This window comes from Dasypus novemcinctus, chromosome 1 (genome assembly GCF_030445035.2).
Source record: "Dasypus novemcinctus isolate mDasNov1 chromosome 1, mDasNov1.1.hap2, whole genome shotgun sequence".
In the NCBI taxonomy this organism is placed as follows: domain Eukaryota; kingdom Metazoa; phylum Chordata; class Mammalia; order Cingulata; family Dasypodidae; genus Dasypus; species Dasypus novemcinctus.
Window position 1 is genome coordinate 134,518,654 of NC_080673.1, and position 14,422 is coordinate 134,533,075.

General features: G+C 35.6%; 1 protein-coding gene across 1 annotated transcript in view; it reads left to right on the forward strand.

Moving 5' to 3' along the window:
* The first annotated feature begins 2,898 nt into the window (after positions 1-2,898).
* Positions 2,899-14,422, forward strand: part of GC (GC vitamin D binding protein) — a 49,399-nt gene continuing 37,875 nt past the window's right edge. Inside the window, exon 1 of the mRNA XM_058297264.2 lies at positions 2,899-3,055. Within this exon, the coding sequence (XP_058153247.1) occupies positions 2,998-3,055 (58 nt within the window). The 5' untranslated portion in view covers positions 2,899-2,997. The remainder of the gene's footprint in view (positions 3,056-14,422) is intronic.

The window sequence follows — 14,422 nt, forward strand, 5'->3', positions numbered from 1 at the left end:
AAATCTAGATTGTCCTCTGCTCTTCTCTGCTTGCCAACTCTAAAGGTGTTATATTAAGTTACTAACATCCATTTCATCGGGTAATTTTTCAAGTAAAGATACAGGGAATGCATTGTTATAGTAAAAGAGAATCTGCATAAAGGAAAAAATCTGACAAATGATATCTTTTAAAGAACACATTTCTGTTGGAGTCCTATAGTGGAAGTGCTTAACCAGTCTGTTGCAGCATAAGAATGTTAAAGCTATTGCTTTGGTAAAGAGTGTGAGACCTGAGAGATGCTAAAATTAGAAAAATGTGATTGGGAAGGGAACTAAAAATAGACTTCTTCCTTACAATTTTGCCTAGAACTAACCCTGTTTTGGGAAAAAAAAACTGCATTTCCTCTGAAGTCAATGGTGAGATGAAGAAAGAAGAGAGAGACTATTTCAAATCAGTTCATTATGGGTAAAATAGCTCTTGTTCAATTCCACTGTGTAGTTAAATTATTTAATGGGTATTTGCTTTTTAAGTTTATTTCTATAATAAATTTCTGAATGTCTATAAACTCTGCTATAACAGAGTCTGTCAGAAAATTGGGCTTGGTCTTTTTTGCTCATTTTTCCCCAATCTGTCTTATTATAGTAATCGTTGTAACATGGTCACCTGATGACATGATGCTTCTTATTTAGGTCAATGATGATTATTCCCAGTTTCAAAATTTCCCCAAGCCATCAACATATAAAAGATTAAAGGAATTTACATAAATAAGACAGAGAAGAGGTTCATATATTCAGCTACAAGCATATTTGTGCCAATTTTCACTTGGAAAAAGATAAACTCATCCAAGAGAATGCACTTGGCAGTTTTTGTAGATATTTCTCAAGAGGACAACTTAATGAGATGTTGCAATTCTTGCTACATGTAGTTTATCATTAAACAAAAATGAAAGATGTCATTGCAAAAGCAGAGAAAAAGTTCTATATTTTTTAATTACATAACAGGCTGGTCTTAAACTATACCAAAATTCATGGGAAACGATCCAAGTGTGTCTTTGAAAGAACAAATCATCAGAAAGTGACTATGCAATAATAGTAAAAATAATGTTAAAAATTATACAAAAGTATATAAATTGTATAATCCTAAGTAAAAATGGAAACTATAGAAATATACTAACATGTTAACAGTTTTTCTTTCTGAGTTCTGGCATTCTCGATACTTTTTAAAACCTTTTTTTGCACTCATTTAGAATTTCTGTATTTCCAAATTATTTATGTAAGCTTCAACATGCTTTTAATAATTGTAAATTAAGAGTACTGCCCAAGGGAAAAGAGAAAGTTTAGAAGATTTTCAGTAGGTAATAAGGAGTTATAGTAGATCCTTGACAGGAAAACTATCTTCTCGTATTGCCCGTAACAATGCTTACAGTAGTTTCTAATCTCCTCTACCATGTGGATTTTTATTAGATTTATGGAGTTACCTCTGCTTTGATCTTGTTTAGTTATAATTTTCCTCCAAACATGACTCTATTTTCAGAACCTAGCATCCCAAATATTTTCAATATAGATGGAGGATCTGACTGAAACTGTAACTGCTTAATGCTGTTTGAAATTTTAATGAAAACTTCCCATACAGTTAACCCTTGGCTCCAAATTGATAATAGAATTCTAGATCATTTATCACTAATGGTTCTAAACCTGGTACAGAGCTGGCTTCTAAGTCTGCCACTGCATTCCAGGCCACAGTATTTCCCAGGAGCTTCTCAGATATCATTATAAATTTGGAGAATGAGTGGGGGGAAAGTGGCAATAACTAGAATCAGAATAGTAGATGCCATCAATGCTGTCACCTTGTTTTAGATGTTACAGTAGGCCCTGCACAGGGATTGACAAGTAAATTCACAACAATCTGTGTCTGTGATAAAGGGCACTAAGAGTTATTGCCACTTTGTATGTAAGCGCAGTGAGGCTTAGAGACTTAAAATAAATTTTCCATAATTTTATAGCCAGTTAATGCTGAATAGGGACTTGCACTTAGGTAGGCCTGTTTCCAGTTCCTGTGTACCTAACCCTTACCTGACCCAACTTCCTGAAAAGAGAGCTGTCGCAGGAACCAACAGCCAGCCTAATTCCGATCAACAATGATTACCTGTGTCTCTCTGTGCATGTCACAGATTCTACTTGGGGCCCAGGTTCCTCTTCTGTAAAAGAAGATGTTAGATTCCATGCTCTGCAGGGACACTATTAGCTTTTAAGTTATATCATCCTAAAATCCATTAGTTATATACTAACTGTAGAAAGAGAATTAAACTAGCTATAGGGAGTTCAACTTTTGTGATTCAAAGCAAATTAACTTCCCCAGATATTACTTGTCTTATTTCAAGGGTTACATTAAATAATACAAATAGTATAATATAGAATATAAATATAAAAGTTTATCTCATCTCAAATAAAATTATTTTATAACATTAAAATTATAGATTTGAGGAATTATGCTGAACTGACTTCTTACTTATTTTTTACTTCTCAGTTTTTAAAACATCTGGTTTGAAATATTTTGAAGTAAGACTAGTTTGAACAGAGAGAGAATAAGACAGAGAGAGAGATCACCTCCAATTTTCCATCTATACATGACAAGGGCAGGGAATGTCCAAGAAGACACATAACCCTATAAAGAGGAACAAATGTGCCCCTTATTAATGTGTTAAATAAATATCAGTCAAAAGAAGCAGTGGAAAATAATAAATGTATTTGGTTCTTTTGCAGTATGACAAAGTTAATGATTAAAATCTAGGTTTTCCAGTACAATATACCCAGGGTGTCTATTTGAGTTGATTGACTATATTATTTTTATCTCTTGTGGGCCAAGGATGATTGCCCCTTGCTTCTGGGTAATGATTAATAATTGATTAGTTTAGAGTTGGGAATCCTAGTAAGAGGAAACTGGTTCCTCCTGACAGCTGTCTTTCACTTGGTAACCTGCAGGAGCCAGGAAGTGCTTCAGGACTCACCAGCAAGAAAATGAAGGGGATTCTGTTTCTCCTGTTTGCTGTAGGATTTGGGCATGCTATAGAGAGAGGTAAGACTTCTGTGTTGTGACCATTTACCAGAACTTTTCCTAGTCTTATATTCTATTAACATAAAAAATTACAAAAAGGATGACCAATAGAAGAATTGCAAATATGTTGGAGAGAGAGGAAAGGATCACAGAGGGCTTAAGCTGAGCTTAGCAGTGCCAATAGCATTGGATTGGAAAAGCTAAAAAAAATGAAGAATCTCATGAAAGAGAAAAAGGAAGTATATAGTTTATCAATTATCTCTTCTCTCTTTTTTGATAAATGAGACTTAAAAAGAATGGTTTGAAATTTGAACAATTTTTGTGTTAAAAGATAATGTACTCTGTCAAAAGAAGAGTTTTCATTTTTCATTGCAGCAATTTAGCATTCACAGTTTTCTACCATATTAAACTCAGTAAAAAAAAGATACATGAAAAAAAAAGATAATGCATATGGAGACTATGAGCCATCACTGAGCAGATTTCAAATATTTATTGCCTTTGAGAGTATAATAAATACTGTGGCCATAATGTATGAAGTGAACTGAGAGATTTTTTGATCCTCTTCAAAGGATCTTATACATGCAGTATTTGAAAAGGCATTATAGTTCCTAAAATATCCCCCAAATAAATAAGAACTTTCTATAGTTATGAAACACAACTGTAAGTAAGATAATTTAGCTATGGTTTTCATTGAAGTTATTCTTCAAATGGTGGCTTCTTCTTTGGGCAATGTTTAAAAACTTTTTAAAGTGACACAAGTGGAAATCATCTAACATAAGCAACATAATAAATTTTGCAGCTTTGGAATTTTCCACCGGATTTTAATTTACTCTTCTGGTTTACCCTTTAACGTTTATGAAAGAATATGTGTTCATCATGCTTTGTAAAATCAAAATTTTCATTTATTGCTGTTAGTAAACTTCACCCAAGACATACTTTAGTATTCATATTGGTAATATGTTTAACCAGCAGAATAAAGTACATGCCCCTAAGGAGATATCAGTTATTAACTATGACATGAATAATCTTACTCCTGACTTCTTATTCTTTTTATACTCATGTTTTCTAGAACTTAATTTTGTCTTTCAAGTTATTTTAAATTTTGTTTTCCTTGTCTGCAAATCCTTAAGTAAACTATAAGTCTTTAAGTAAGACTATGAAGTCTTTCTGAGATATACTGTGGTATGAATAAGCAAAATAAATTGTAGCCCTTAGCAGATCTTGGAATAGGTCAAGTCCCAAGAAACCTAGAAAACTGACTTTTAGTCCAAAGTTTCCCTGGGGCAGATGTGAATCTGGAAAATCTTACTGAAGTCAATTTGGATCAGGACAGTCAAACACAGAAGTTCTAGAAATAGCTAGGACTTAGAAGTATATGTGAGGCCATAACCCAGGACATGAGTCATCATTCCAGACTGCTGACTCATTGAGTGTACATCGACTTTACCTTAAGATATTACAGTGTCTTTTGGAGAATAACAGTATTCTGAGACCTCTATTTCAAAATCCTTCAACAGTCTCTCCGACCTTGATGAAATGGATGCTAAGAACCTCAGTTCAGCTCCTTTGAAGTTCTGAACTTCACAATGAACTTCAATTATATTCCCCAGGTACCAGAGGTCAGATCACATATACATATAAAACTCCCATATTTGAGACAAGTAGTCTTGTATTCTATAACACCTGAACATGCCCCAAAGAGCAACGAAGCTCTATCTGACAAAATTAGCAATTTAACTGGAAGCTGAATATCCTTTCTCGTGGCAGAAAGGTTCATTATTGTCTTATTTCTTTGCAGAGCAGCCACCAAGAAGCTATGAAGTGTATGGAATAGAGGAATTCAGAGGGATCTTAGGTTCAGAGGAGCCTTGGATGGTGGGGAGTTGGCCAAAGTTGCAGTACACTGTTGTTGTTACAGTTCTAGAGAACTAGCCATCTACCATGTTTATCTAGAACACTTTTCCCAAAGTGTATTTCAACCAAGACTCATTTTGAAAAAAAGTGTTCATGGTCAAATACTTTTAAGAAATAAGGTATACATAGCACTTCTTGGCTGATTCACAATATGTTTTTATTATCCTGAAGGCTCTGAGAAGTCCTTTGGAGAGAAACCTTTAACTGAGCATTTTCCAAATATATTGACTGTTCCCAAAATGCCTATACCCCAGGAACCATTCTTTGGAAAATCTTGAGTTTAAACAGGATATTGCCGCTGCTCAGCAAAACATCAACTCCAAAGAGGACTTTTCTCTCTTATCAAACGGCATTGGGGTTTACAGACATAAGCCCTTCAGGGGCCATTCAAGAAAGGATTCACCAATTCTCCCAAATTTGGATGGTGTCATAAGAAAACTTCCACTCTAGCTACTCCATAAGAGGAAAGAAGGCTATTTTCCAGTACTCTTCATTTGGCTTCTTTCTCCATGACTGAAAATAGATGTAACACTAATCTGCTAAAATATGTCTTTCCCTCTCCCTGCTCCCCGCCAAAATCAACACAGGCTGCTAACAAGCTGAATAACTACCAAACCAAATAGTAACAATAATAATAATAATATAATGCCAGCAGAAAATAAACTGCTGCAGTTTATAAGAGCTCTCAGCAAGAGTAGGATTGTTATTGCAAACATTTACCCTTTTGCTTTAATCTTTTCATTTACAACATGCATGTATTTACTGAACTGGATATCAAACAGCAAGAAGAAAGCAAGTCCCTTTGGGTTGGTGGGTGAGCTATATCTTTCCTTCTTCCACTTCTTTGTTAAAACAGCCCTAGATGATGAGGTTATTCCAATCCCCCAAACCACTGAATCACTCTATTTTTGTTTTATGAGTTGACTCGTATCTATAGCCATTTTAAAAACAAAGTTGTCCTAAGTTTGATTCTAGAATACAGTTGTTCAGAATGACAGAGAGAAGTAATTTCGGATAAATAGATGTCCTTTCTATTTTTCCAGATGTAAATGTCTCTGTATCCTGTCAATAAGACTTATATAATAGCTATTGAGGAGGTGACATAGGATTTGAGACCTATGTGATAAAAAGGAGAGAGCCATGCAAAGACCTAGACATATGTTTCAAGGTGAAGGAACTCAGGTACAAAAGACCTGAGCTAGGAACAAGCTAGGCCTGGTCCAATTTCATACAGAATTCCAAGTAAAAACATAGAAGACGCTTGGCTGAGAGGGGAAAGTAGAGGGAGCTGAAGTCAGAGGTAGGTAACTTCATCAAAAGCAACAGTAACCTCACTGGAAATCAAAAGCAATGTTAACCTCATCATTGTAAGGAACAATGCAGGTATACAGTCACCATTACAAGTGTGGTATAGGGATAAGTGTCCCAGACTTTACAGTGCCACAGATATAATCTATATAGGAAGAGGAAAATTGATTTTACTCTTCTCCAGTATCTCTGGTAACATCTTTATTCTATCCTATCCTATCTCTCTGAAATCATCATCTATTTTCCTCCAGCTTACTCTGCTCCAAACACACTGGCCTCCGCTCTATTCCCACACTCAGTATTGGCTTTGCACTAACTCATCCTTCTCCTTGAGGGAATTCATCCCCCAGATATCCCCATAGCTCCTTCCGTGACTTACTTGAGGTTTCTGAAGCTCCAAGTCTCTAAAAGCTCCAAGTGTACACTTAGACAGGACTTCTCTGGCCAACCTACCTCAAATAGCATCTACCACTCCATTCCTCTCTGTCCTCTCCCTGATTTATCTTCTTAGCACTTTCACCAACTGACTGCCAGCTCTTTACTTGTTTACTGTTGCAGATATAAAAATATAGGAAAAAAGCTCCATGAAATTAAATACCCTATTTTTCTTCCTTGCTATAATTCCCAATTTTAGAACATTATTTGGCTTATGGTAAGAGTTCAATAAATTTCTGTTGAAATATCACAAAATGAAGATTATTAGAATATGTCATAAAGTGTGTTTGGAATATTAAAGGAAAACTAAGGGTCACCTAGGACTCATAATAGGCATCCTGGAAGAACTAAACTCTATGAATTATTTTTATTATAGAAAGTATCCACTGCCTGTGAAGCATTGGCACTAGATTTTATGCACTGTGCATAACAATAATTATTACTAATATTTTATTTACTAAGTAGTAGCATGTTTAAGGTTTGGGGGATTATTCAATTATTATAAACATTGTCAAAAACTCAGAGCTATTATTGTGTCTATAGTATAGATGAGGAAACAGGTATAGAGAGGTTAAATAACTTACTCAAGATAGAAATAAGCATAAACAGAATTTTACACCAAGAAATTGGATAAAATTATCTGGATTATTGGAGTGGACCCAATGTAATTACAAGGGTCTTAAAGGTAGAAGAGGGAAGGATATAACAGAGGAAGTCATGACTACAGATAAAAAGGCACAGAGAGAGACAAAGTTGTTGACACTGAAGATGGAGAAAGGGGGCCACAAGCCTAGAAATTTAGGCAGCTTCTAAAAACTGGAAAGGGAAGAGAAATGGATTCTCCCCTAGAGCCTTCAAAAGGAACCCATCTGCCATGTTCTGACATCACGATCATTCGACATATAACACACTCATCAAAGTCTTCCTCACACCCAGTGTTAGGGACAAGAAGATGAGCAAAACAAAGAAAGCCCCAGCCCTCAGGAGATGAGGAACAGTGGGAGAATCATTCAAGTCCTTGCTAACTCCAATGAGCCAGGATGTGTATCATGATAGAGGCATGTTCAATGTGCTTCAGGGCCAGAGAGAAAAGCAGATGGATGAGAACTGAAGTCAGCTTCATTTAAGAACAAGGCTCTGTTTTCAGGTAACTGGATCTCATTGTAGGCAATGTTTCAGTTTTCTTTTTTTATTGAAGTAAAATTTACATACAGTTAAATGCACTGATCTTCAGTGTTCTATGTGATCAGTTTTTATATTTGCACACACCCATGTCACCACCTTCCGCAACAAGGAGAATTCCCATCACCTCGTAGAGTCCCCTTGAGCTCCTTTTTGAGGCAGTCAAATCCCCATGACCACTGTTCTTGAACTTCTTATAAATGAAACAAGAACATATGTATTATTTTCTGTCTGACTTATTTCACTTAACAAGGTATTTTTAAGATTCAAAAAACTGTTGCATGTGCTAGTACTTTTTTTGTTTGCTTGCTTGCTTGTTTTGCATTTTCTGAGTGGTTTCTCATTGTGTGACTATATAAAAATTTACAGAACCACTCTCCTGATAATAGATGTTTCCAGATGTTGTTTGTTAATGTTCTTAAGTATAAAACTGCTATATACATTCTTAAAAGAAAAAAAAAGGAAAAAGGAATATGTTCTGTCAAGACCATGATCTTATCCCAATGAGATATGTGTCAGACTCTATCATATATAACTGTAAGGTAATAAATTTGTATTGTTTAAGCTGCTCAGTCTGTAGTAATGTGTTCCAGTAGCAACAGAAATCCAATACAGTCGATGGCTCGCTGGGACTACCTACAGCAAGAGCAGTGAGGCAAGGTAGCTCTTTCTTCTCAGGCAACAATTTCATTGGCCAGATGTAGGAAGAATTGGCAAGGAGATGGCTGGGGGCATGTTGACTCATTTCTTTACATTCAGGGAATTTACCCCTCTCTTTATACCTTATTTCCCACATTCCCCTAACCAGAAAATAAGAATTTAGCCCAGCACCTGAGAAAAGGACTGAGAAAATTACATGATATCTGAATGTAGTTTATCACTGGATTTTTAGTTTAAATAATTGCTAACATTTATGCTAAGTATTTTTCCATGGAATAACCTATTTCATAGAATAGCCTTTGAAGAAAGTACTATCTTATCTTAAATCCCAGAGTACTCTTCTTTGAATATAGCCAAGCTGGCCATTCCCCTATATAAATATATTTCAATAGATTCTTCATTAAGAAAACAAGTAACACTTTTGCTCTCAAACCTTTCTGTGTTTAAGTATCATATTCCAGTTTCCTTATCAGACTATTCTTTATTCTCCAAACATGACTCATGATTCTCTAACTTGCAGTATCCCTTCATGTTGTTCTCTCCACTTTATATTTCTCCCCTACTTCATTTACTTCCGTTAAAATCCTACCTATTATTTCTATTCCACCTCAAGTAATAACTTTCCATCATGAAACTTTCTAAAAGTCCTCTTCCAATCATAAAGCATTGTTTCTATCTCTTCTATGGCAAGACTTTACTTTTGGATACTTATTTTTATATACTTACCTCTACTATTAGACTTATGTTCCTTAGGGATTGGAGGCTTTAGAGTTTCCTTTTCATGGAGCCTTGCTCCTAGTAGATGGTCAAAAACATCTCTCCTATGCATTTGTATAACAGTAATCACAATCTGACTGGATTCAGCTCAAAATAATAATAATAAAAATAACTGACAGGTATTTAATGTATACCATGGAGGAGGCAAGTACTGTTCTGAATGTTTATATAACAAATATTTTAGTCTTACAATACAAAGTGAAAGTAAACTTTTTATTTTATTATTTAATCCTCACAACAATCTTATGTGGTACTATCATCTCCATTTTTTAAAAGGAAAGAAAACTGAGGAGGAATGAAGAGGATAAGCAACTTGCTGATGCTCTCACTATTAACTTGGGTAACAGAAATTCAAATCAAGTGAACTGGGTCCAGAATCCATACTCCAAATCACTATAAAATAGATCCTCTTATGGAGGCCATGCTTAGGACTAGCAAAGTGTTTTTAAGTATAATTTGATGTGCCCTCAACTTTTAAAAACTAGAGATTTCACATACAAATCCACATTTCTGGCTTCTCTGGAAACATGCAAATATTTTATATTAAGGACCAAATTTTCACAAGGCAATAATGAACTGCAACTGAACTGTGATGGCCCCTTTTGGACTGAAACCATGACTCCCACCACTGGACTGGTCCTTTTCTTTCCATCCCTTGGTTCAAATATCAGTTATGAGCTTCCTAGATCCTATGCACATTTGAGTTTGCTATACAGGGTTTCCTGGCTGTAGTTTGAGACTTAATGCCACCAAAAAAGGAAGACGAGATAATTACTGTCTCTTATACCAAAAAAAGGCAAAATAATTAATTATCAACTATTTGTGTCATCCATAAAGGAAATTACATATGAATTCCTTAAATAGGTTTACATTTAACAAGTTGTAATTTTCATCCTAGAGAAGCAAACTTGCTCAACACTTTCATATATAAACTAGAATTTTGTATATATTAAAGACTCTAATAGAAGATAGTAAGAATACTTCAATTTGTCAAATATAAATAACAAAAATAGTGAATTGTTGGCTATGATAGCATTTAAGTGGATGTTTCAGTCAGGGTTATCCAGGGAAATAGAACTGACAGTGTATGTACATATGTGTGTGTGTTTGTAAATATTATGAGATTTATTATAGAAATTGAGTTCACATGACTGTGAGGATTGGCAATTCTGAATTCCCTTAGGCAGGCGAAAAGTTGGGAACTCCAATGATGGTTTTGATGAATTCCCCAGAGAAGCTGGCTGGGTAAAGAAAGTAGAGACAGAAATTGTTTCTGACTGCTGAACGCGTTAGTTCTACCTTTAAGACCTTCAACTGATTGGATAGGCTTTCTCTCATTGCTGAAGGCCATCTCCCTTATTGATTGCAGATGTAATGAGTCATAGATGCAATCAACTGGCTGATGATTTAAACCCACAAAATACCCTCACATGAACAATCAGGCCAGTGCTTGCTCACCAATCGCAACACCATATTGTAGCCAAGTTGACACAGAACTTAACTATCACAGTGGGTATTCTTTTAAGATACCATACAGTGACAACTAGAATTTAACACCTGGTGTATATCCTACAGGCAACAGTGGCATTTCATTTTCTATGTATGTGTTACTTGCAGAGCTGATTGTTAATTTATTTGTTTTAAAAGCAACCTAAATTACAATGCTAAGCACAAAATAGTACTGAATGTTTAATACTTATGAAATATTTCCATCAAAATTAGAGATCTTACAAATATCCAATAATGAGTCTTTGACTTCTCACTGGAATTTAATAAGAAAATTAGAAAGCTGTATTCCATTCAGGAAAAAAAAATTTGCTGGGAGGGACTTCAGTAAAACAGTCAATAACTATGGAATTGTTTCAGCCTTATAAAAAACTAACACACAAATATAATTTTTATAACTATTAAAAGAATGATTAATAACTTTTGTAATGGAAGTTTTTATTTCAGTATAACAAAAAATAATGTAGAATTGTTTCAGCCTTAAAAAACAAACATACACAAATCTAGTTTTTATAACTATAAAAGAATGATTAATAACTCTTGTAAAGGAAATTTTTATATACAAAGTAATGTATTTTATGATAATCTGTTGTACTTTAAAATGCATTTAAATGCCTCAGAGAATCTTCTTAACAAACACCATGAATGGATATAGTATTATAGTGATACACATATATAATATACCCTTGTCATTAGATCACCCAATTTATTTTCCATTGATGCATTAAGATGTCTGTATTAATAGGAGGCAATGAACAGAAATCATCCCTATCCAATATTTTCTGAAGTTTTAATCAAGATACAGATAGAGCATGGCTAAGCATAAAGAGGCATCACCAACCACCTCCTTTTTATACCACCTCATGAAAGTTATGGAAAAAGGATTTTTTTAAAGATTTATTTTTTATTCCCCCCGCCCCAGTTGGAGTCTGTGTTTCTTTTTTGTTGTTGTTTTTTTCATCTTGTTGTGTCAGCTCTCCACTCTCCATGTGTGTGGCACCATTCTTGGGCAGGCTGCACTTTCTTTCGCGCTGGGCGGCTCTCCTTACAGGGTGCACTCCTTGCACGTGGGGCTCCGCTACACAGGGGACACCCCTGCGTGGCACAGCACTCCTTGCGCGTATCAGCACTGTGCATGGGCCAACTCCACATGGATCAAGGAGGCTGGGGATTTGAACCACAGACCTCCCATGTGGTAGGCAGACACCCTATCCATTGGGCCAAGTCCACTTCCATGGAAACAGGATTTTGACATCCCTTCTTTATTGAATGCTATTTTGTTCATGATTCATAATAAATCCTCATTGAATTGGCTTTTTAAATATTTGTGCTGTGCCCAGAGTCATGCCAAACACTAAAGACCTAAAAATGCCATATATAATCCTTGTCCTGAATGATCTTTCAGAGAACATAAGGACAACTTATCCTGCAGAAAAGTAACTAGTAATAACTTCCTTTCTAAGATCTATTTAGCAAATGACTAGTGAATATTACTTTATATCCTTGTCTATATTAAGGCCAAAGCCTGGCATATATAAGGGCTTTAAAGTTGTTAAAAGGGAAAATGTGAAGAGAAAGGATAAGATTTTCCCTAGCATTAGTTATAAATTAATGCCACTATAAGGGCACAAATAATGATTCTTCCAATGACATAAACAGAATAGTGCTAAATGCCAATAGAATAATTCTCAGGCTCATAGAAAAAATGTGCTCCTAAGGTCAATATGATTTTGATTGTTTGGAATTCAAAACACGATTTTCTATAGAAACAACTAATACACAAAGATGAAGTTCTTAGAGTGACACACAAGAATATGTTATGGGGTGGCGGACTTGGCCCAGTGGTTAGGGCATCCATCTACCACACGGGAGGTCCGCGATTCAAACCCAGGGCCTCCTTGACCCATGTGGATCTGGCCCACGCGCAGTGCTGAGGCGCGCAGGGAATGCCGTGTCATGCAGGGGTGTCCCCCGCATAGGGGAGCCCCACTCACAAGGAGTGAACCCCATAAGGAGAGCCACCCAGCGCAAAAGAAAGTGCAGCCTGCCTCAATATGGTGCCACCCATATGGAGAGCTGACACAACAAGATGACGCAACCGAAAAAAACACAGATTCCCTTGCTGACAACAACAGAAGCGGACAAAGACGGCGCAGCAAATAGACACAGAACAGACAACCAGGGTGGGGGTAGAAGGGAGAGAAATAAATAAATAAATAAATCTTTAAAAAAAAAAAAGAACACGTTATGAACATTGGAGGTGAACTATGATAACTGCCAACCTCAGGATTTTTGTGGGGATTAAATGAGATAACGTATTCAAATATTTAGAACAGTAACTGCTATATTGTTGGTACTCAGCTATTAACTATTATCACAATATTATTATTTATCCTTATATTTCTTTAGCACCTAAGCCCTGCAATGAATTCTGAGTTTCCAAATGGAGATGTTGAGGACATCACACTCAGCCATCCCAAAATGGAAGAGGGAAACTTTATTCCCATCTCTCTTCCACAGACACAATTATAGTTGATGAGGTATTCAAGCCATGGAGGTAATGGGAGGTGAGATGAGATGCAGAGAGGAAGAATGCCTCCTTTCTGCCTTTGGGACTTCAATAAGTGTGGCACCTACCCCCAGAGTGGGCCCGTTGACAATAGTTTGCGTGAGCCATTGAGGCTGCCCCTATTGCAGCTTCAGTTTTTGGACCACAGATCCATTGATTCTACATGTCCTATTGTTTTCATTGGTTTTTGAATTTTCAGAGTCTGACACGAAACCCTCGTTGTTCCATGATGGCATCCTAAAAGATACATTTAATTTCCTCTGAGTTAGTTAATCTGTAGATGTCATCTAGGACTCAGGGCTTAATCTTTAAATAAATGAATTTCTTTTCATTGACTCAAACAGAGAATTGGGCACATGCTTGCAAACACCAATATTAATATGAAAAAACAAGTTCAATGCTCCACATAATGATTAAAACACTCAATGAAGATGAAAAAATCAGCCTGAAAAATAAAATAAAAGGAAGTGTTAAAAGTGGCAACACTCATGGAGAGTATTTCTAGTGAACATATCAATAGTTCTCTTTATCTCCAATAATAAAGGCAGCTTCCTAAACCAACCCAACAATGTTTAATTATTCAGATGAAATCACCATTCTATAGCCTGACTAGTTTTAATAAATACTGCAAAGCATATTCTTCAAAGATAACATTTTATTGAAAACACTAATAAATATCCTGACCATTTCTGACACTGATGATCCTGTCAGTGCAAAATAGAAATAAAAATGCCAAATAAATGCAATTGCAAAAATATAAAATGCCAGAGCCCTGAGAGTCCATGATTCCCTATAACACAATTAGAAAATAATTTAAAACAGTTCCTAGCATCTTGTATAAACATCTATTCAATTTAATGTTACTTTAGGTCCAACTATCCAAAGTTGTTTGCAAACAACTTTTTTGGGGGGCGCCAAATTAGGTTTTAGAGAAAGATTACAGTAACACTAATGCACCCCAAGTATCTTTGTAGTAATGCTTGTACCAAGATAGTGAGTATCTTATTGGTAGCCCCATTAGAATTGAAAGTTCCATG